At 41.0% G+C, this 25,306-nt stretch overlaps 1 protein-coding gene and 1 long non-coding RNA gene across 2 annotated transcripts in view; both read right to left on the reverse strand.

The window, feature by feature from the left end:
• LOC309691415 overlaps positions 1-25,306 on the reverse strand; it is a 151,538-nt gene that overhangs the window by 38,461 nt on the left and 87,771 nt on the right. The window lies entirely within an intron of this gene.
• Positions 1,036-23,422, reverse strand: LOC309690971 (neuroligin-4, X-linked-like). Its single transcript, XM_082508462.1, has 9 exons — positions 23,007-23,422; positions 20,763-21,725; positions 19,865-20,014; positions 16,898-17,083; positions 14,926-15,376; positions 10,822-11,035; positions 9,485-9,609; positions 6,113-6,722; positions 1,036-2,421 (listed from the first exon to the last, which is right to left on the reverse strand). The coding sequence occupies exons 2-9, from the start codon at positions 21,235-21,237 to the stop codon at positions 2,014-2,016; spliced, it is 2,619 nt and encodes an 872-aa protein (XP_082364588.1). The 5' UTR covers positions 21,238-21,725; positions 23,007-23,422; the 3' UTR covers positions 1,036-2,013.

Genomic DNA, 25,306 nt, shown 5'->3' on the forward strand with positions numbered 1-25,306 from the left:
AGGGGGGGAGTGATAATTAATTTAACTGCTTTCCCGGTGTGTCTTGATAGAAATTTGGAAAAATATTGCTCCATTAAGAGGATGTTAAGGCGTAAAAAGCAGCATGTTTGCCTCACACTGTAACACAAAGCAACTGTGATTGTCCCCTCTTCTGCTCCACCCAGACTCCACCTCATTTATCAAATCTGGCAAACAATTGGCACCATGGTGGCAGGTAGTAAGCCAAACATCGAGCTTACTACCGATAAATCGTTGGTGACACCGCCACATTTCTCTACAGACTGTGGGTGACAGCGTCAAGAGAGCCTAAGCAACAAGACTTCTTTGTTTTATTTAGGAGGGGTTGTCAGGCGTGATGGCGGCTTTTATATTTTAATGGGTGCAATTCAGTCGTGGGTTCGTAAAACAGTGGGGCTTGAAAAAAACAACAGAACGAATCCTTGAATTTTGAGGGACATGCTGTGATTTTCGACAGCATGTGTCCCAAAAAAAAGTCTTTCCCTCATGCCTTCTGTAACAACCCCGCAGGGTTATTAGTAGAGGTATTTAAGCCTTTTGTTCTTTGAATGTTTGGGGAGACATGCAGTGATTTTTGAACTCCTGAACAATCACCATCTGTCTGTAAATCTTCAGATTACATTTTGGTTTTTTAGGTAATACGGGTAAGGCCTTGACGAAGAATTTTAGGAATGCGAAGGGAAGGAGAGCAGGAAAGGTTCAAAGGGTTCGTGGTTTTTGGCTGGTGCTCAATCATCAAACCAATATTGCATTATCTACACAGTACTAGCTCATCTTCCCAATGATCAAAAAAAAGACAGGATGGAGTGAAAAATGTCCTATATTTCAACAACTAAACAAGTACCTAAATGCTCACATTGTTAAGAATTATTCAAATGACTGTGCATAGCAAATATAGTCTGTAAATAAAGGTACTGTGTACATATTACAGTGGGTTGAGATAGAAAGACAACCAGCCTTGCTTTAGGACATCTATACAATAATATAGTAATATCTGAAATGAAAGCAATAATGTGGTTAAATAAGTCATGTTTTAATGCAAGAGCAGGTAAATGCTGTAAATCATAATATATCATCTGTATCTTTCCATTCTATTTACAAGAGTTTAACACATAGCTGGTTAGAGTGATTCTTCAGTAAGTCTGGCAACACTTCAGAGGCCCCTTCTTCTTCTGAAGCTAATTTCTTTCTCTTGGCACACTTTCCATTTCTGTGTGTGTGTTTTTTTTCTTCATATCACTCTATCTCCCTTTGTCTTCCTCACTCTCACAGCTGTTAAATCCCTCTCAATGAAATCTTAATCTCTTTCCCACCATCGCGCAAACTTTTTCCTTCAGCTTATGTTGTCTTTTCAATCCCCCTCTTCCTCTTTCTCTGCTTTTTCCTTTTTTGTTTTTTTTTTTTACATCCATCTCTCGCTGGAATTTGTTATTTTCTCCTCAGCTTAGTTTGATCCTTGGCAGATAGGGCCTTTGATCTTTTAATGAAAAAAAAATGCTACATTCACATTTCACAGGTTGTTCAAGTTGACATCAGCAGTCTGTGTGTGTGGTACTTCATAACTCAGTTCTGCATCTACATCTGCTCTCTTCAGCCTCAGCACGGTTTGCACTGCGCAGCTCAGGTGCAGTAAGAGATGTAAAGTAACTGACCCCTTTGCCACAGTGCTCCTCATCCTCCTCCTCAGTTGTAGAAAAAGCAGATTTAAAATCCAAAGCAGGTTTTCAGACATTTGATGGATGTCCTGGCTCATCGGGTTATGAGCAAATGAGTATCTTGTCTGATCCAGTTTTAGGTTTCAGTTCCCCAGACATGCAACACACAGCTGTTTGTCTTTACATCCTGTTACTGAAAAATGTCTCTCTGTCATTCCTTCTGTAACAATCCTGCAGGGTAATTAGTAGAGGTATTTAAGTCTTTTGTTCAGTGTGTGTGTGTGTGTGTGTTTAAGTAAGGGTGTGTGTTGTATCTATGTGCTGCGGTATCTTGCTGCGGTTATACACGCGTGGTGGAGTGTGTGTGCGTGGAGATGTGTGTGTGTGGCAAGTGTGTATTACTATATGGGCTATGGTGTGTGTATCCCTGGTGAGGATGCCCCATCCTCATCCCGGCCACCGATCCAGGCGTCATTGGGGTCATTGGCGTCGCAGGAGTAACGGGGTGAGACCCCGGGGTCACGGGCAGCGATCCCGGGGTCAGAGAGGTCATGAGGGGGACATCGTCGGGTGAGCGGCGCAACGTGAGGGTGTAATCAGGTGGGCAGGTGAGGCGCACAGTGTCCAGTGTGCTGTAGATGTCCTGGGTGTCCAACCCATCCAGCGCATCTAGAGTATCCAGGGTGTGATGATGGTGAGCGTTGTTCCGTTCATCTGCTGAGGCAGCGTCACACTCCAGCTGCTTCACCTACAGGTTTGGAAAGTTGGACGAGAGAAAACAAGGAGGTCAAAACAAAACAAAAAAATGCATTATTAAATAACCACATCTAGGGCAGCAACTGAGTATTGTTTCTATGATAAATTAATCTACCGGGTATTTAATCAAGTAATTAATTTATCATTACTCCTGAATAAAAGATAACATGAGAAACTAGTTTAATGGGTTTGGATTTCATGTTTTACCCAGCAAACAGTCCAAAAACTGAAAAAATATTGAATTCACAGTGAAATAAATCTGAGAAAAACACCAAATCCCCACATGGCCAACATCAGCACAATTATGTATAAAGCCACAGTTCAGTAAAATAAACAATTAATCATTATACCTACTTCAGTGGGCAATTTTCTTCCCTTTAAATACCATTTAGCAGGTGCTATCCAAGACCAGCATAAAATATCACTGGTTTATATAAATATATAATGAATGCACAAGCCTCTAAATGCCACCTCGATCTAAAATGAGAAAGCGATATCAAGTGAAAGCTCTCAGTGGGTAGCATATGATAATAGAAGGCTTTCACTTCAAACCTGGCTAAACCAGACACTGAGCCTCCTCCAAAATAAGCACCGCTTTCCTTTGTCAGGAAAAGCCTCCATGTTCACAGCACCACCAACGAGAAGATGTGAATAAGATCATCTGACATTTAATCAGGTCAAGTTCCATTTATCATTGTGGTCAGACTATTATCATGATGTTGTTTGCCCCTTTCAGGCACTACTTGATATTTTAGACATGGCATGGTTTTTTAATTTTTGGAGAAAATATTATATTTAACCCTACTTTTTGAGAACTTTGATATATCAAATATACACATGTGATTCAAATGATGGGCAGTAAATGACAACATAATCCTTCATAAGTCTTTTTGAGCAGTAATACTATTAAATTTTGCAAAATCTGCATTTAAACACCCAAATATATTTCTTCACATGTTCAGGCATAGGAACATATTTTTGAATGTAGCGATTTCAACATATAAAGGACGGTAGTCTGGGCACTGTGTCACACATTTGTGACATGTGTCATGAAATAAAAATAGAAAAATAAGAATAAACCCTTAAATTGACCCATTAATGCCTGTGTATCATTTTTGAAACACGGTACTTTATTCATTGTTGAGACTTCTACATCATCAGTGTGATTTTTCCCCCTGAATAACTTAAAAATGACACAATACAATTTTAAGCCTGATGCAGCAAATATGACACAAATGAAAAAACAAATTTGTCTAATAGTTCCAACTCTCCATTTTTTTTTAAAAATTTAATTTTCTGGCAATTATTTCATGGTTCAGGCTTTAAATGGTTAAAGGGACGGTTTAATAAGCAAAAGTGTGGTTTGTTGCCTGAGGCAACACCGTGCCATGGAGGGTTAGCTTGCTCGACACAACAAGTATTCACTGGTTTTAGAGTAATTTATTTATTTGATATATCATAATTCTGTTTTTATTTTTTATTTATTATAACAACAGCACAGGGCATAGTGATTGTGTAATCTCTTCTATTTATTATTTATTGATTATTTTGTTGTACTGTGTGGCTATTGTTCAGTTATTCATTTTGAATCATTTATTTCCAGTTGAATCTTTAATGATTTTGCAAGCCTTTCCTACATCTTGTACAAAAAGTATTCTGCAAAACCAGCACAGATGGACAACAGGGGTTTGGCTGCAGAAGACAATTGAATTTGTTGAAAACCCAAGAACTGACTAGAGTTTTTGAAAATAAGGCATTTAATTCAGTCTCAAATGAAATTTTACTATAATTTCTAATCAGGAACCTGATTTTAAAAAATGCTTAAAACAAAATGTGTCAGATGGGCTTAGAGGTATTTGCATCTGATCTTTCATATATACTACAGTAATTTGCACTGTATGAAAGTCATGATGAATGGTAAAGATTGGCAGCCACTCTGCATCTTAGTGTTGTTAGTTATGCCCTCTGTCAATCGTGGAAGGAAATTATGGGGGAACAAGGGCAAAAAACATGATAATTAATAAAATAATATTAACTGAAAGCTTGTGTGTTAATTGCATATATAAAAAATTACGTTTTGAAATATGTCTCATAGTTGCTGGGGTCCATTTCCGACCATTCTCTAACTCCTTTACCTTGAAATGGTGCAACAATGTATGAGTCATTGTTCTACAACTCAATTGAATAAAACATATTTAAGGCTCTAACCAGACCGCCTTTTGTTAGCTCCATTACCCTGCGATTGAATCTTGTGCTTCAGTGAAGCCACTATATTGTTACAGGGCAAGCATGTCTCTTAATGCATGTTTATGGAAGCAAGAGGTCTGTCTGCAATTAAAATCAATATAACACTGATTATTGGCCCAATTTTCTGATATTCCATTCCACAGCCCCAGACTAGTACTCGGGTCCCCCTATGCCACCCCATTTTTAAAAATCCTAGATGCACCTGCACACCGATGTGAGACATTCACATTAGTGAGATCGCCTTTAAAGAGTCAAACGTCTTGGTAAACTGGGATTTCATTGCACCTGATTCAGAGCCAGCTTTGAGCACCTCCACACAGAGTTAGGACTTGAATCCATAAAACAAATCAAATCAAATTCTAACTACCTCATGCTATTTGTCATATAAACCCCTCCTGCCTTTATTTGACTGATTTTTAGGTATTACTCTACATCAGCGGTGGATAATTAATTTTCCCAAGGAAAACTGGGACCTTTGCGGAGGGCCACACGAATAAGTTGAACTTAGTTTTGGTCAGTTAATTTTATTTCTTTATAAATAAGCTTATTGGTGCGGCCCTCCTCAACAGTCCAAGTTTTGCCTCCTGTTCTACAATCATATGTTTTTCTTAGCCAGAATAATGTAAAACCCAAGAATACGTTCTAATAAAATGTTAGATTTTTATATTTAAAGAAACACAGAATTGAAAATACGGACTTAAAACATAAATCTGGCAGCTGTTGTGCTGAACTTGATTACTGTAGTTCAATTGCCAATTAAGATTTGTCAGCTATAAAACATATCTAACATTTAGCACTCGCTGTGTGAGATTTAAAAGCGACAAGCAGCTAACAATGCTCCAAAGAGGCCAGATATTGAATGAACTCGAGGCAAATGAAAGCAATTCAGGCAATTGTACACAGCTAACACCTGCACATGCATCAACACTCACAGATACACACGGATCCTCACACTGATAATGTCTGCTGATGACGGGCTGTGTTTTGCAAGAGTGCTCTACTGGCAGCTGCTACACTGACAAGAGTTTAATTACGTCGTCACACAAAACCTCAACTGACTCGCTGACAATGAGCGTGATTATTTTCCATATAGCTTGAATCTGAAAGGGCACTCAGGGAGCACAGACCTCTGCCAAGGCTGATCCCCAATTTTGCAGGATTCAAAGAAAGCGCTCTGATTGTGCACACAAAAATGGAATGGGGTCTTACTTTGCCCATGCTCCACCTCTCCAAGAAGGTTGATGTAATTCTATAACTTTTGCTACAGAATTACAGTTAATCTTGGTGACAAACAAACAAACAAACAGACAAACCGCCAAGCTAAACAAAGATCTTTGAAGAGGATTTCTGTGGCTACACAAGCACACCATGACTCACCGCAATCTAGACTTCATCACATGTGCAAAGCATGTGCAGCCACCCACACTGTGACTTACCTGTAATGACATCAGTCCCTCCCCCTGTAGGTGGGCTGCAACGTCTGCTGGCGTGATGTCTCTCCTCGGTGGGGGAAGCGGACGTGGCCTACGATGCTCCAGACGCCTTTTGTCTTTTTTGTAAAGAAGAGCCGCAAATGCAAGTATGTTAAGAAACAACAGTGACGCTCCTACTGCAATAGTCACTGAGAGCTCAGTGGAGTAGTCCTCATTAGGGACACGGACCCCATTTTCTTCTCCACCTTGTCCTAACGCGGGCTCGGGTGGTTGTGGAGTACCTCCTGGGGAACCCGGGTGGCGTGTACTGCTAGGAGGCCAACCTTTGGATAGACGCTTAGTGTAAGAGTAAGGGGTGTCATCCTGTGGAGAGGGACTGTGAGTGAAAGACGACACCGACTGGAGGAGCTCGTTGACATGATGCAAGTGTGGGACCAGCTGGAGCCAGAAGGAGATTTTGGTAGCACGGTAGTGGTCTCTGACACGGGGCTTGAGGCCAATGTGGAGATACAGCTGCTCCTTGGGGGTGTATTTAGACCAAGCCACTTCCTCGAAGCGATTAGGCTTTGTGTGGATAAACTTGGTATCTTGAGGAACTGGCTGGTTTGGATCACTGAAAAATGCGAGAGAAGGATTTATTTGTTGCTAACAAATAACTGTAACCTTAAAGAAAATAATACTAAAAGAAACAAAGAAATTAAACACATTTAGCAAATGATCTCATGTTGCACCACGTGTGGCTCAGATATTCATTTGACGTACAAATATCAATGACTTTTTTTTCCCTTGCTTCTCAAATGTCAGGGAGTTCTCAGCTCCTTCTGTGCTGGCAATCATCCTCCGAGGATGCCGAGTTTCGCTCAAGCTGGCACAACAGTTTCATCAGACTTTCTAATCAATATTAAAGTGACATAAGACAAACCAGAGGCAAAAAATATTTGCTACAACGCAAAACAAGATTTATTTTCCTGTAAACATAGCTGCGAGGTGGTTTCGTTTTAGTTCATTGATTTTTGTGCAGTTTATATGCCTCTTACAGAACATTCCTGTTAATGCACAGTTCAAACTCCTGCAGTTTGAACTGCGTGCAAACCTGTCAGATATCTACATTAGAGATGAATGTGTGCGTGGTACAGTGGAAATAGCTTGAAAAATCACTTCTCTGACACATGCCGACAGGCATTTATTTGTCGATTTACCGACTTATTTGTGTCAGCAGCTAAAATGTTGGGAGTCAAACGGCAGCGCATCTTCACAGACTTGCCAGTTACGTGCTATGTGCTCGCTTGTCAATCAACACCTTATGAACAGCACAAAAAGGCTGCTAGCTTAAAGACCCACCGACACACAAATGCACACAAGCTGAGGATTTATACGCCCACACAGAGGCGTGCAAAATATACATCAGGGAGCATCACATCTCCCCCGTTAAATTGAGCTGTCGCAGAGTTCCATCACCATCCGAGGCACTCAGAGCCGAGAGAAATCTTTCTTCAGAGAAAGTTCCCCTTTGATAATTGAAGTGTATACTGAAATCTTCACATGCCTACTTGGTGATTTTGCGCTGCGGCTTGCTGCGACGGTAATGACAATACAGACTATGGGCTAGAAACAGCTAACTTAATGCAATGTGACTGCCTTAATGCATTCACATTAAAGATATCTTTATTTCATGCCACAGTCAAATTATGTGAGCGCACTGTCCTGGTTCTTTACGCTGTGAAACAGCGAGGCTCTGCGGTGATTTAGATCAAGGTTTAGACCACAGATGTTTCTGTTAATCTGAAGAGGTCTCAGTGGATTGAGCCTCAATTGGATTAATTACTGGTAATTACTCACTTCAAGCACTGCAGAAAGAAGGTCCATCTTCAACAATTACTTTTATCTTGTATATAATGTCAGCGTGGAAAGATAAAAGGCACTCTTATCAGTGTGGATTGTCAGGTTTGTAAAGTTTTAATGCGGGCTTTTTCTGTGGCAGCAATATTTTTCAAAGCTATGGGCAGACCACTTCAGTCTGCTTTAATAATTTGGATTGCTCTTTGCTACTTAGTTTTAATTCAACATACTGAATAAACTATATTTCTCATTGCGTCAGAGAAGAGAAGAGAAGAGAAGAGAAGAGAAGAGAAGAGAAGAGAAGAGAAGAGAAGAGAAGAGAAGAGAAGAGAAGAGAAGAGAAGAGAAGAGAAGAGAAGAGAAGAGAAGAGAAGAGAAGAGAAGAGAAGAGAAGAGAAGACATTTGTCAAGCAACAGCAAATTAATCAATTGATTCCTCTTTTAGGACATCACCTTGGCTGTCCTCAAAGACTTTTTTTTCAAGAGCAGGAGCTCTTTAACTATTTCCGCCAAGGTCCCAGAAGAAATGCCTGTCAAGACATTGACATGACAGACAACCTGTATGCCCACTTTGCCAAAATTAGTCTGCGGTGCTGCTTTCATTATTGTGTCTACAGCGGCGTCTTCTCGTCAGACATCAGAGAGCTCTTGAAGGAAAAGGCATTACAATAACATATCCTTTGCCTGTGAGCTCATTATTTTTGTTGCTCTAAAAGTGCGATGTTTTCATCTAATGCTACATTAAAATTCAACTTCTACGACAATTGCAATCAAATTTTTCTGGAGAAATGTGGTTCTCGTGCCATTATTTGCTATGTTAAATATTGCTTAATTTAATAAAGAAGCTGAGCGATTAAGCTTATTACTCCTGCCTGTTTTCGATAAACTCATGCCAATGCCTACAACTCAATGCTAACAATCAAAACTTTTACATTCTCCTCTTTGTTCCCTCTTTGACTGAACTCTCTGTGTGTAAACATTGACAGATAGCTCGGTGCCTGTGTTAATCTTTATTATTAATCTGTCCACAAATTAAGCACATGGAAAGGATATCAAGCGCTGCAAAGTGGAGAGGCTGTTTATCTTGATAACATTATAGACTTGAAACTTGGCTGTCCTATTTCAAGCCTGGAGGAGATTTATTCCAGTAAAATCAAGACTGAAATGTCCACACTTTCAGAAACAACACTTTGCGTTGCCAAAACCTCGTCTTTGCATAGTCAATTAAAAAAAAGGACAAGGAACGACTGATCTTTGACTTTGACAGCTGTGCATTTTCTTTTGCACTTGTAAAATGTGATTAAGTGTCTTGGCTTTCATTCTCAGTCATGAGACATTTTACACATGTGGGAGGGGATTATGTATTAATAGCAGAAATTAGAAACGGGTTTCTCCGTTTGAAAAGACTGAATGACGCCGAAGCCATCCTCTGTTTTTTGTCTTTTTTATGGACTTTTGCTTGTGTTTGCTTAATTCTCCGCGGGATTTTCCAACAGAACAACATCTCACATTGCAGCGGACATTTTATTAACTCACCCAGTCTTGGCAAAGTTGGTCCAGTAGGTCATAACGACCGCACTCAGCATCACATCGTTTTTGGAGAAGTTACAGTTGAACAGATCGGTGGGTCCCACCATGGGCACGCCGAACACATAAGGCACCTACACATATACACACATATTCATGTTAGAGTCAATACATTTGTTCTATGGACTCCAACCATAAGCATGACTGAAGCACTACTGAGTCAGATCCTGCACATTTAATTTGATCATATTTCCATACTCTGGTATCTAATCATTTTCATATTACATGTTTTGTTTGTGATCTTACTTTGTAGCAGGGATAGTGCAATATTTTTTATGCTTTTTCATGTTATGTTATCTTATGTTGACTAACAGAGGACTACAGTAGAGCTCTACACCTGCATATCGCTTTCGCCCTTCAGCTATTACATACTTGAGCCAAGGAAAGCACTTACGATTAGCCAATCAGCGCCAGGGGTGGGACAAACAAAGAACAGGCATTTATGTATATCATCACCTGTGCACCCATATGCACTGGCAGCAGAGCCCAGCTTCAATTATTTATTAAAAGGGTCTTAGCTTCGTTACAATGTTCAATCACATGTGGAGTGGCAAAAAGTGAGATGGGCAACATTACTGAAATTGCACTGCTGGCTTTAATGGGTAATTTAAGTTAATTGTAAATGTATTTCACTTGTCTTAGTGGACATTTTTTATGCAAGGGTGAAAAGATCAAAGTACTTTCTTACTTAATGCACAACATTTGAAAACCTTGTGAATTACAGCCAATTATGCATTTTACATTTATTTCATTATTTTGAAAAAGAAATGTTGTTGGTGTGCACAAACAAATACACAACCAACAATGACTCTGTAGTCGAAATTAGACTAAAGTGTGAATTTTGTGTCCTGTTATAGCCATATTGTTACCATCATAATTCAGTCATCACATGCATGAACAAAGAGCTGTTTCATATAAATAGTCAGGAAAAATACACATACACAGCATATAACTACTTAACCACCTAAAAGGCCTGTAGCACAAGTTATTTCATGAACATTTCTGATATTTAATGCTCTAACAAATTCCTTAATCAAGTATTTTGAACAGATCAATGTGAAGCAGTAACAAACCCCAAAGCTCCTCATTCATTGTATAAATCTTTCAAGATTCTTTGAGAAATAAGTCATTTTGTCAAATTTGCTTTAGAGTTAATTACTCAGATTAGTCACCGTCCTTTGCGAAGTCTTTCTTCTATCCTCTTTGATATTTAGTCTCATTTCTTGAGCCTAGTGCTTAATAACTCTTCCCATGCAACAGATACTGCTCATGTACTTTGATCTCACCTCATCACCGTGGGCAGAGTCGGCCCAAGGTGGCGTGGCGTCACTCTGGCAGTGGTGGTAAAATGAGTAGAAGTAGGTAGGAGACCCATACTGAGCGTGGAGATCAGCTGTTGCTATTGCTGGTGCCACCCACTGATGGTCAGTAAAAAGCGCCACTAGTGTCTTCCTGCGGGTTTCTGCATTGTCCCGATCCGCCCAGTCTGTGTACATGAACCTTAAATCATAAATACATTTGAAATTTAGTCAATCGATCATCTCATCTTTCAGCAAATCTATTATATGCATTACAGAGCAACAAGATTTCACAGCGAACGGATATTTATATACCAAGGATTCAAATTCTGTTGTCCTTGCACAATGACAATAAAGGTCTTGCACCTTGAATCCAGATGTCGAGAGGAAGAGATGGATCCGCATGCTTATACAGTGGTGATTCAACAGTCACAAAGTAAACCAGCCCTAAAGCATGCAAGCATTATTTGTTTGACACTACATAGCTAACTCATAATGTATAAAATTAACAGTAAATTGCATGAAATAATACCTAAATAATACCTCCTGCAAAACTAGAGACCATAAACTCATCATTGGAAACTATGGTCAGCTCTTTTTGCAACCAGAGCAGTCACCCTATGCAGCGCATCATAAGGAATTCAGGTTTAAGGTCCCTCTGCACTGCTTCAGTTTTAAGACACCACACTATGTCTACAGTTGTCTATGGCTTTTAGATTTTGCTAACTATGCTTTTTGCCATGCCTTTGACCAGAAGATTGTTCCCACTTGCATGTCAGTTTGATATATTTGAAGCTACAATGAGGGATCAGTTAACTTAGCTTAGCATGCAGATACTACAGTGTAGTGGTTTACACATTTGCCTAACAAGCAAATGATCCCCGGCTCAGTCCCAGGAGGAGACTCAAATCCCTTGGGCGATGTGTCAGGAAAGTCATCCGGTATAAAAAATCTGCCAAATCAAATATGCAGAGCAACCCACTGTAGTGACCCCTCTGTGATTAAGGGAGCAGTAGAAGTAGCCTTTTGTTCTAGCAGTTGGAGAAAACAACTCATTTTGTCCGTGTTAAAATAATTGCTAACCAACACCTCTAAAACTCACTAATATGCTGTGTCTTTTTCCACTAAGTCTCCTGCTGGTTTCCTTTATTCTAGGAATCACTGCCTGGAGGCAAGACACTGTCAATGTGAAGGGAGGAAGTAACAAATTACATTTATTCTCATTACAGTGCCACTAGTGTTTTATGAGTCCAAACTTTGGCTACATTGGTATATGCTGCAGAGTCAAAACAAATGTCACATGAAATAGGGATAATAAACACGTGAGAATGGAACAAGAAGCTGTAGCTGACATAAAAACCAGCTTGTTTACTGTGAAGCACACATGTTCTCCGTGAACTTTACCTCATGAATATAGTTGTTGCACTGCTTGTTCACGCTGTTTCGGGTTCAATGCTAAAACACTTGTGTGGGGGGGGCTTTGCTATCCCTTCATCACCTATGACCCGCATGTGGGCGGTTGGTTTTCTCAGACCCATGGCCTGCTTGTATATTCTTATTATTCTGTTGTGTTCAAGGCTGCAGTCGCCCTTACAAGCTATGTCTCCTAGTATGAAGTATGCCTTAGATTTGGACATAGTACTTTAATATAGTGTGAAGTCTGTGAGGCAAAAATTTAAGAAAAAAAATATGCGATTTGGAAGGTTACTTAAATCATCCGTCTTGTGATGCACGGCTCATATCTTCTACCACACAGAGGATTGTGAGTCATAATAGCCAGAAAAGCATGTTGGTTTGCATGCTTCAAATAGTGACTGGATGCTGTGGGACATCCTTGTCATTTTGGCATACTGTTTTGGACATACTGTATTGTGACATACTAAATCTTTATCTTATATAATAAGCAGCATGGTAGTAAGAATATTGGAACAAAGGCCATCTCTCTCCTCTGATCTCTGTCTGTGTCATGGATGTCTTTAGAGCCGCAGGTCTGTGTGTCTGTTTGACCAACAGTGGGACTGAGGCAACAGTAGACAGGACGACAGTGTGGGTGTGCTTATTTGTGCTTCAGAACGCGACCGCCATGTAACGATCAGAAAATAATGTTTTTCTTGCTCGCACTGCTCTCCTCATCATCCACTTTCTAGCCTGCTTGGCCACAGCTGCTCTCCCCATTTCTCTCTCTCTCTTTCTCTCACTCGGGAACAAAGGGGTTGGGTTTGAATGTTGGTAGTTTGCACATTCAGATAATCTAAATTTTGACTACTATGACAAATATCCCAGTATGGCCACTTGAAATGAAACATCCAGCCAGACAAAGAAGGCAAAATAGAGGAAAAGCTGAGACTGATTTTTTTTAATTTCCTGAATTTTTAGAAACAGGTTTGCTTTAAGGCCGAGGAGTAAAGAGTTATCTTTAAAACAGGTAGGCATGTCAGCAAGTTCATTGTCAGTAGGCAATAAATGTAAAAATAGCTCAGGTTTGTAATCTGCTTTAACCTATAACTGCAGATCTATTAAAAAATGTAAATAATGTAAAGGGGATGTAATGATCATGCAGGGATCCCATGGGACAGGCAATGTCATTTTGTGTCTGAAAGCCCCATAACTTATTGCACAAATGTTGTAACTTCAAAAGTCTCATTCAGCTCAGTGTTTGAAGGCTTAGAGGCAGATTAAACTGAGAAGTGAAAAACAGAAAAGCTGAACCTGGAGCAAAATCAGAGTCAGGAAGGAACTACAACAAACTAACTGTGAGCACCACAGTTAGTGCCTATGTAATCTATGTGTGTTAGTGGGCTGCAGCTGCTGTGTGTAATTAGCTTATATTGTTTAGAGATTTCAGTGTTGTCGGCTGTACTGATGCCTCATCAGCTGAGGCTGATTATTTGATTTATGTAGCTTAATATTGCTACACAGAGTCTGAGGACACCCACTCTGGTTGTTCGGTTCTATTTTCTTCTAAATTCTGTAAAGGCCACCACCTGCAAAATACTCTATTGACAGTTGCCATGTTAATTTTACTCACATTTTAGTGACTACATTTGAAGGAAACTCTTTTTATTTTAGCATAAAATCTCTTTAAGGAAAGGGATACTTTTCTTTTTTCTTTTTACGAAGGAGCAACCTCCAGAGCTGAAAAATGAAGCCAACTGCAATTCCTCCAGGTGCCACTTTAGGCTGGCTGCAAGAGACTCAATCTTCATAGTGGTAAAATGTCCAACTTTGCAGCATCAAAAAGCATATTCACAGCATGGATCAAAAACAATTTTGGGCTCTGCGGATAGTTTCCCTCCTCTTAACCACTGGGTAATTGAATTATGGGCATAACCACATTGATTGACTAACCCATCATAGGCAGATGGCGCTAACTGGTGTCTGCTAGGCCTCACCTTCACTGCTGCAATAGAAGATAAAAACTGGACCTTTTTATCTTCTATGTACTATTGGGGCCCTGTGGAGCATTTTTAATGGATTATCTGATTAATATTGTGGCTTCTTTTGCAGCCATCCAAGACATTTCTCCTTCAGTTTTGGTGAGTACAATTGTCACTGTGTTATTTGCACGTTACATAGCGCTAATTAGCTGATATGTGTGTCTATGTGTTGCACCGGAACAGTTTATGAATGCAGCTTAGCTAGTATTAGCTAATGAATTAGCACTCCACTTTTCCATCCATATAAGCTAACTTCTGGCTCCAAGAAAACAACATGGTGCTGGGGAAAACACTAACACTGATACTTTAAAATGTGAAGATCAAAACCAATGGGTGACATTAAACTGTCTGATTTTTACTAAGTACTGTTGTAAAGTGCTTCTTCCATCCCTGGTCACAGCCATGACAGATATTTTTTCATAAACTTTAGACATGCTGGAGTCTGTTTCTTTAGGACAGAACATCAAGCTGTTCACACTATTACATCACAGCTAGCTGACACACTTCTAACTGCAGGGTCACATTTCTTAGCTTCGTATCAATGATCCCATCTAACTTTCTAAAAGAAATCTGATAATTATATTATTTGGAATGTCACATTATTATCCCCTCACTTATTACTCATTTTTTAAGTATATTCAGAAACATAACTCACCTTATGCTTTCTCTCAATGTGTCTCGGCCCTCTGGGTATCCATACAAACTATCCACAAAGTCCGACACTGCAAAGTCAAAGTCCTCAGCACTGACACCGTCCTCTGAGTCCACTATGCCCTCCACAAACTTCACGCCCTCGCCCTGATTAACCCCCAGCATCACGTCGTAGTTCAGAAACTCTCCCTGCTCCATCAGAATCTGGGGGTCATCAGGTATAACATCACCATCAATCACCGGGGCAAAAGCTGTATGATATTTGGCTGGTGTTATGTTCTGCTCCACAAGTTCACGGTAACTCCGGCCCTGGAGGCAGGCAACCAGTTGCGTGCTGTCATCGATGCCGCAGCCCACTCTTTCACCGAGCTGCCGGGCATACTTGCTTGGCTGGTAGTTGACAGCCCAGCTGGCTAAAGCACTGCCACTCTGGATGATGGCTCTGTGGAACAGGTCTGATACACATGAACACACAAACATACTGTAAATACAAATCTGGGTGTAGATGTAGCCTGTATACACTGAGGCACATATATATGGGTGCACATGCACCCACACATGTGTGCATGGATGCACAGCCACTTGAATGCACACCGGAAGGTTGCACAACACATTTGCACACATAAATAGATCCAGAAGCAATCATTCCCACGGCAAGGGAAAAAAAATTGGCATCGAAGATCTGCATTATTCTGATTTAAAGTATGACAGGTTATATCTGGCATACTAAGTTGAAGTAAGAGTTAAATGTTAAAAGTTAAAAATAATAACAGCCCTAGGCTATATGAGTCACGGGCAGGCTATATTATTCACAGAATTCAAAGGCTTTTTCAGGCATTAAGACCACTAAATGAAAGCTGCAACGGTTCACTGGAGACCTTGAAAAGATTCATAATGGTAAATGTCAGAGCTTACAAAGCAGCCACCTACCTACCAACCACCATCACAATCTGTCCATTCTCTTTATATATTTTTAAATGCAAAAAAAAGTTTAACATACAGATGGGTGATAATGATCGCTGAATTCTTGAAATCTATGGCAAGGAGATCAAGTGACTGGTGGTGGATGGGGGGGGCATTTTTTCTGCCATGATTTGGTTCTCCCCTTGGAGATTCTTGGAGGTGGGTCACTGCAAATCAATACATTGTTATTCTGACTGATCACCTTTATCCTACGATGAGGCATTTATTTATTTTTTGTCTTGATCGCCGTGCTCTCTCCCAGGATGACAGTGCCTCCACCCATAGGGATAGTGGACTCACTTAACTCATTCACTGCCAGGGTTTTTGAGCATTTTTACTCATTTTTGAAGAGCCACAGAAAACTGTGTGTTATGATCATATAAACGCTGAACCTACCAAAATGAAGAACAGACTCTCTTCTTCCATCCAAAAAAAAAGCTTGTTTCTACCATTTTCCATTCTTTAGTAATCAGCTGTAGAAGAGAGGTGGGTTCCACCAAAAATGCCTGTTTTGACCACAAAAAGGGAGAAAACGAGCTTTTTGTGAAAAATACATTTCAAGCAGTCTGATGTTCACTGACAAGCTGCCCGAGGTTGTATTCTAGCCCCTCCCATTGGAAACGTAATTGTCGTCTATAGACGTCAATGGCAGTCAACGTAAGTTTTTCAATTGACGTCTATAGACGTCAATGGCAGTGAATGAGTTAATGATGTAATAAGTATGAAATTACTTAAGTCATACATTGTGTTCTTCAGAGTTTTTGGATGTCGACTCCAATGAAAACACCTATGGGAAATTCTGGATTGACATGCTAACCAGGGCTCTTAACCGCCATCATCAAAAGACCAAAAAAGGGGGAAACCTTGATAGTCCACCACTACCCTAAAGTTGCACTGATGGCATGTTGTGGCTTGACAGTTGGTTTTTCTTTTCATTTGTCACCCATCTTTAAAGGTTGAACTGAATAAAACACAGTACATCAATACACTTTTTATCTTTGATTCTCGCTCACCCTCCGAGTAGTGCGACAAGGTGAGGAGGCTCACGCAGGATGCTCCAGCCCCTGATCCAAACACCGTGACCCTGTTTGGATCCCCACCAAAGGCTGCGATATTTTCCTTCACCCAGCGCAGGGCCTGGATCTGGTCAAGCAAGCCGTAGTTCCCTTTTGCTGCCTGGTCACCTGTACTAAGGAATCCTATAGGTAGGCAGAGAGAGAAGGAAGAAGTGGTGCATCTTTATCTCACAATAACAAAAAGAAACTCAAAAGAAAACACAAAGTTGGGCACAAGATTACGGCATTCATACTGTTAATTATTCACAAGTTGTTTTTATGATACATTGAAGTTTAAAATTCATGAAAAGTGATGTGCCTCTCCTGCAATTCCTCAAACTGAATCAAATCAACAAGTTACATCCATATTCATTCATTCATTGTTGGTTTAAAATGGAGCACTGTAACAAAAAATAATTTCCCCCAGGGATCAATAAAGTATTCTGATTCTGATTCTGATGTCAGGAAATATCAATTACACACGGAGATAAACGCATAAATCTACATGTGCATGCAGTTACAACTGCAGCGATCCCTTATTCCCTTTACTACTGATGTTAACTAAACACGAGGATCCTAACGGCTCACTCCTCTATCTCATTACTGCAAAAGCTCATTTCTGTGAACCTCAAGCACATAAGAGTATAATGAGCAAGAAAAGCAATGCTAAAATACATTTCACCACTTATGTGCATTTGTCAGAAATTTCTCTGAAGCAAAAAGAAGGACACTGTAAGGATTATATTCGTTTAGAAGAGCTCTGTGATTATTATAACTGTATAATGTGCTTTCATATTCTGGGGAAAAAAATTTTGAGTCAATCGTTTATTTATTTCATTTATGCTCATGTGCATAATTGTACATCGCTTTTAATAAATGGGCTCACCTCATGCATCCAACTTATGGTGACAATGGCGAGGAGAAGGAAGAAGATGTACTCGAGATGTAGCTTGATGGTGATAGTGATGATGATGGAGAAGGCGCAGGTGGTGTAAACACAGGGGATGGAGTGAAGACACAAAGAAGCATGTAGGAGGGTCTTTATTTGGCTCTGAATGATGATTACAGCAGTAGTTGCTATATTTTCCCCAAGGTCAGAATTAAATGGAATTTCTTCTCACCCACTAACCACATGCAGATTTATTCCATCTTATAAAATCAATGTCTAATGAAAGCCTTGGAAATTAGCATTTAAAAACGTATTAACCTTTTAGCATGTATTCAAACCCAATTTTCAAAAAACATTCTCTGCCTAATTAAGGAGGAACCCAGATGTGTCCTTACTTTTGGGAGAGAAATGTCTCTCAAACAGCCTGAAAATGATTTGCATGTGCAAGTAAAAGATATATAAACCGATAAAATTTAATTAAAAGCCACCTATTAATTAATACAAAACACCAGTCTAGTTTTTCTATTACTAATTTACATAATCATGCATATTATAATAAGGGATGTCATTTTTTTAGCTGTATAAGCTAAATCAGGCATTAAAGTAGAAAAGATACAGTATCCACATGTTTCTAACTTACATATTATTTTCATATTTTCCTCACTCTCACTGCTAAATAGTGGGCACCTTCTTATTAGAATGCTTTTACCCAGTCAGTGGGATGTGTTGCCTGTATATTGATTGAATCAATATACGGGCCTCACACAAACAACTAAATGTTCATGCCCTTAGTGTAATACAGTAAATGAGGCCTCGCATTTATTTTTAACCCTCCTGTGGCCCTACTCAGCTCTTTGTAATTTTAATAATTACAACCACAAGAATGCTTAATACCAGGATTTTAAGACATTCTGATTATCCAACCTGTGAGCTTTGCATAGCTGCCTAAAATTAGAAAAACCACAGGGAATCAGATTTTTGCTGTTCAGAGAGCAATGAGTCAGAGAGTCATGGAGGTAAAGTGGATCAGATTTGAGTCGATGCTAGTAGTGGTGGTGGGGGGGTGGCTTCAGGGGGGTTTTCTTTTTCCACCAGGGACCCCCATACTCAACATGTTTCCACTTAAAGAAAAAAATTTAAAAAATAAACGGAAAGGGCGCTCTGGGTAAAAACAGCTCACTAATGGTTTTCACATTTCATAGCTCGTTGAAGGATTAAACAATCCAGATGGTAAGTATACTCTAGATTTGACTTCTGTGTTGAGACGTAAAAACTGAATTTTGTTTTAAACGAAACTGTTGTATCTTATAAAAGAAAGTTCCCACATAATGAGAAAAAGCAGAAATATTACATGTAAAAAAAATTCATTTACAAAGTACACACTGCATCAACCCTGAACTCTCAATTATAGCTCATAATATCTAATAAACTAAAACTAAAACTGAATTAGTGTAAAGCAACAATGTAAAATGCCGTTTTCTCCAAACTAATGCATTTTTTTTCCTGGTGTAAGATCATTCTGATAAATCTCACCACTGCGGTGACCACTGCCATCGGTGGACCTTTTGATTTATGCATTCCCACCTTCATCTGCTTCTATCATGGGGTAAAATATCCATCTCTTCCTATGCAATTTAATTTTTCTGGAAAAGACTAAATTCCCAGATTAAATAAGTGCCACTGAGATGTGGACAACGCATTTCAAATTATTATTCATCCATCACCCTTTAGACTACCGCTTCATAATGGAAATTACCATACAGTAGGTGTATGACACTGCAGTGATACCCAGAGCACCTTGGCAGTAATTGCTCTGCTATTGTTCTCTCTCGAAGGGTGGAGCACAGTTTTGAAGCTCAAATTCAGCCATTTTAGAAGCGATTCACTAAAAACCTGCTTGTGGCTGCTTGGATTTGGGAGACTTAAACTTAAAAATAAAGGCAATACAAAAACAAACCATGAGCATATACACTTAATACAGCCAAATTGTATACATACTGGAGACAGGATGGGTATGAAATGTAGATAATTTTTACCTAATACTCCTAGGCGGTAGTTGAGAGTTATGACGATGACATTGCCATAGCTTGCAAGCACACTGCCATCCATCATGTTACCGGTGCCTTCTGTGTATGAGCCACCGTGGACGTAGACCATCACTGGCCTCTGCCCCTCCTCATGGATGTCTGGGCAAGAGAAAGATAGAGATGGGTTAAGATAGATAGATAGATAGATAGATAGATAGATAGATAGATAGATAGATAGATAGATAGATAGATAGATAGATAGATAGATAGATATTAGCATCACATGGCATTTTTTTGCATAACTTTTTGCACAGCTTTATTCTGTTTGTGTGTGCATCTGTGGCTGTGTGTGTGTAAATGTCCATGTGTCCATTTTTATGTATCTCAGCCTTTGATCACTCTTTGGGTTTATTTGCTCCCCTGCCTTCATTTTTCAGTTGGTGGGTATAAATTGAAGTGGTGGGAGCGTTCAATGCCATGGCGTGTGTATGTGTGTATGCGTGTGCGTAGGGTCACATGCATGTGTATGAACCAATATGTATGCATGAGTTAGTCTGTGTCCTTCCCACTTTCCTCCACAAGTAAAGGCGTAAACCCCATGGCGACTGACGCAGGTGTCTGCATATTAAGTGTTGGTTCAACCAGCAGTGTGCAGAGGGGGTTGAGGGAGCAAGGTATAGTTTAAAAAAAAAAAGATTTATTTGTTTGTCAAGGTTATGTCTGTGCTCTGACAGGACACTCATGATTTAATCATTTGTCATGCCCAAAATATTCCCACAATCAAGTATCATCCTCTTAGCCAGTGTAGAGCAAAATGAACCTAACCATGTAATCCTAATCCCAATCCTGCACGCTTGTTTTCCTTCCCTGCCCCCAGATTTCACTGCACACCACTAGGTTCACTTACCTTCCTCAGTTGGCACATAGATATTGAGGTAGAGACAGTCCTCGCTCTGGTGAGTGAGGTACGTCGCTGCTATATCCAAGTTAGCAGTGAGCCAGGATGGCATCATGTCTCCCAGTATGCTCCTCTCATCCAATGACTGTGGGCACACAGGAGCAAACTGCGTCACGTTTCGTATTCCTGGCCAAGGTAAGGGCGGCTCAGGCGGCTGGAAGCGCCGATCCCCCGTTGGAGGCCTGGCGTAGGGTACTCCAAGGTACTGAATGACAGGCCCAAGGAGGTCTGAGGGCAGCGGGGTCAAGATGCCACGGATACGGCCCTGTGCCGTAGAAATGACCGGCACAGTCTGTTGTGCCAATAAGGAGGGTGGATAGAGAGAAAGGGAAAGGCAGAGGGAGAGGAGGAGGGATAGAAACCTGAGGTGGAAAGAGAAGGATGAAGGGGGGGATAAAAGTCTGCTGGTCCTCAGCTCGGACATGATGATGTGTTTTGGGGATAGCTGGAAGAGGAGGGATAGGAGGGGCAAGGGGAGGAACTGGGGGAGGCAGAGGGTTCCGGCTGCTTTGACCCTTCAGAGGTATCCAACACTCACACACAGCTGCTGCTCAGCTTGGCCCATAGCACACACAACACAGTCCTGGCTCCTGCAAACAACCTTTTCCCCTTGTGTATGTGTCTGTCTGTGTGTGTTCCTGTGTGTGAGTCAGTGATTCTGTTCCTCTGAGTGTGCAGTGACTCAGTCAGTGACTCCGTTCAATACGCCGTCTCAGAGTGTATGCATGTGTGGAACTGTTTAAGTGAGTGTGTATGTCTTGGACTGGCGATTTGAGCCTGCTTGCATGTCTGTGTGTATATGTTTGTGCATGTATGTGTGTGCAAGTCTCTCCTGTTATGTAAACAGTGGCATCACTGTTCCGCTGTCACTTTCTCCTTCGGGTCACCCCCATAACAAGCCCAAACTGCCGCCTGGATAAGAGAAAGAGAGGCAGAGAAAAGCGGAGGAGGGGAAAAAAAGAGAAAGAATGGATTTAATTAGTCCTGATTAGAATAATCACAGGGCAACAAAAAATAAATAAATAAAATGTCACACACACACACAAACACACAGGAGACACACATATGACATCACAAGGCAGGCTTGTGCACCTTGCTTTCTTTTCATGATAAAAATAGATATGGGAGTGATAGATAGGGCAAACGAGATGTTGTCCGCTCAGCTTAACTCGGTGTCAGACTGTCAGGGCTGCTGTGTCACATCCTCACTACACACTGTTTCACAGATCACAGGACCCCGATGGGGGGATGGGAGGGTGTCACGTCACACGCTTAATTAAACCCCGAATACACCGTAGGGCTCCTGACCTGCATGTAGCATAAGGTAGGAAGCCTGTGACGCGCGCACGACCACGCACACGCATACTTTGCTCTCTATCCCACCACCTAAGATGCGTGCAATACACCTTTTTTTTAAATGTCTCACACACACTTTCTTTGTCACCTTACATGCTCAGTCTTTTTCCCTCTCCATCTCAAGCGCACTCACACACACTCTCACACACACACACTCACAGCTGCTTCCCAGCCGACACTGCTTTCTCTCTCTCTTTCTCTCTCTCTCTCTCTCTCTCTCTCTCTCTCTCCCTCCGAGGGCCTGAGGGCAGAATATTAACACACGCGTCCACATACGCGCACAAAGAGAGAGAAACATCAATTCTCTGTATAATCACACACACATCCGCGCGCGCGCGCACACACACACGCCGACCCACTGTAAGCTGCAAAGATATTAGAGTGTAAAAGGATCAGCGCGCTGTCGCTCCTCTTATGTTAGATTGTATTGGTGTCTGCTGTCCAAGGTGCTAGTTAACATTCCAGTGGTGATCACACACACGCTGATGAAGAACGCTCCATTTATCAAGGCAAACCCGCCTGCCACCCTCCCCTTGTGTATTTTCATATAGAAAGAACAGATAAAAGCTAGGCTGCTTTCTTATTATAACGAACGAGAGGGAAAGCGTGTGCGATGAAGAAGAATAAAAAACAAATAAGTGTGGAAAAATGCTTGCCTGTGAGGTAGAATTCCCTGTCTAAATCTCTATCGGCTCTGAAGCTGACTACGGCAAAACACGCTCACTCACTCACACACACACTCACACACACACTCAAATGCAAAGCCTCAACCTGCATCCCCGCTGCAGTAGAAGGGGAAAAAATCCTCAAATGACAAAAATGTAGGATATACCGTACCCAGGCTGGGTGAGAGGTGTGAAATCCCATGGACCTGCTCTCCTTTCCCTTCCACCGCAATATTTGCCGCGTGTTTTCGCTGCTGCAGCTTATCCGACGTGCCCGGGATGGGATATTGGGAGATATTCCTCTGCTGCTGCTGCTACTGCTGCTGGTGATGGTGGTGGCACGTCTCCGGGGTGGGAATAACCCAAAAAAGAAACAAGAAGAAAAAAAACAAAACAACCTACAAGCCTTCCGCCTGAGAAAGGTGGGAAGAACAAGAAGAAGGAAAAAAAGATTTGTTTGGAGCTATAGTAGAAATTTTAATGTTTCTCCGAGGAATACAGGGCCCAGGACGTTCAAGTGATCAATCTCCTTCTCTCCCTCTCTCCCTTTCTTTCTCCTCCCCCATCTCCCCCTCGCTTCCTCGCTCCCCCCCCCCCCCCCCCCCCCTCTCTCTCTCTCTCTCCCCCTCTTTCTCTCTATTTTCTCTTCCTAGATGCGATTGGACAGTGTGGCAGCCAACAGCTACTGATCCAATGATACGCACCTAGCTCCGCGAGGAAGCGCAGACATGGAAAGAAGGGGGTGGAGGAGAGGACAGGACAGGAGAGGAGAGGACCGACCTGTTCATGGGAACACACACTCACACACATACAGAGAGGTGGACACCATTACACAATAAGTGCATAAATACACACACACACGCACACACACACACACACACACGCACACACACACACACCTGTGGAAAGTCCCTCAAAGCCTAGAAACACACAAAAAGCATTAATGCATATTCCGACTCAACCGCATACTCTTGCATGGCCACAATCACACCTTGACAAATTTACAAATTTACTGGAGTAGCTGCACAGTAACCTCCTCGGGACCAGAACAGGAGAGTCTGTCCCCATTCTATTTAGCTATGCCTGCAAGCAGCTTTCTCCCTCGGGCACTGCGTGTCAGGAGTGAGTGTGTGTGTGTGTGTGTGTGTGTGTGTGTGTGTGTGTGTGTGTGTGTGTGTGTGTGTGTGTGTGTGTGTGTGTGTGTATGGTAATGCAGTTGGTCTGCAGTCGCTACTAACTGTGTTTGGGAACACTCCTCACGTCAGCACAGCCTGCCGCAACAGCATTCAGGACTTTCTATTCCTCTCCTCAACAAGCTTCCATCCACCCATCCATCTCTTTGTCTGCCTCTCTACCTCTCTGTCTGCCTGTGCACTTGTTTGCTTATTTCTCTGTGTCGCCCTCTACTCACTTAACCCCTCCCTCCACCCTCCCTTTCCCTTGTCCCCTTTCAGAAACATGCTGTTTACATATCCAATAAGGCAAAAACAAGCTTGTGCATGTTAATTTGAACAGATGGGGTTTTGATAAGTGATTTAGAAGAATGATCCTGACATAAGTGGAGACCTGTCCAGGGTCCTTTCTTCATCTTTATCTTCCCCTGCTTGCTCTGCTTTTCTTCCCCAGGCTCCTGCCCCCCCTGCAAGCCTAAGATGGATAAGCGGTTAAGAAAATTGCTGGGTGGATGGATACTGACATAAGCTTTACAAAGCTATAGCTCCAATAAGAAAAAGCCCTGTCACTTATTCTCTTTTAACTCAGACTTATCCAAAAAATACCCTATATCTAAAACTGTGCCGAGAGTCATTTCGGCTTAAAAGGTTAGAGATGAGCTAGAGGTTAGACTAGGACGATCCAAAGAAGCTATCCATAAAATCCCAGTAACAACTCTAAAACTGGCAGCCTATTAAGTAAGACTATAGAGCAACTGGTACTGAGGTCAGAAGGGTTCAAAATTTAACAAAAGTAAGCAATATTTCATGTTATGAAAGTTATTTTAGTCTTGTGTTTACAGAAATTTGATTGTCTACCCAATACATTTATTTTAATTCCTTTAGTTTTTACATCTACACATGCATTTTTCCATTTTATTTTATACTACCACTTTTTCTCACAGTGATTTCATTTGTCAGTCAGAGCGTGTACACTATGTGACTGATTAGTTTTCCTAAAACGCGTGAGGCTTTCTGTAGACTCAGATTAGCGCCGGGGAAAGTAAACTGTCTCGGGGAAATGAGCGTTCCATAGACTGTATGTAAAGACAGAAATTATATCAACACTTCCTGACATTATGCAAAAGGGAAATGAAATATATTCGTGTAACATCTCAGTCTTTATACCTGTTATGTTACTTAAATTTATATTCTATTACCTCTATATTGTTATAGTGTTCATTGTCTCAGACACTACCCAAGGTAAATAAACAAATAAATATGTTTTAAAGGTGAAATGTACTGTATGTTTCCTAACCCA

This window comes from Aulonocara stuartgranti (assembly GCF_965226115.1).
Source record: "Aulonocara stuartgranti genome assembly, chromosome: 16".
In the NCBI taxonomy this organism is placed as follows: Eukaryota; Metazoa; Chordata; class Actinopteri; order Cichliformes; family Cichlidae; genus Aulonocara; species Aulonocara stuartgranti.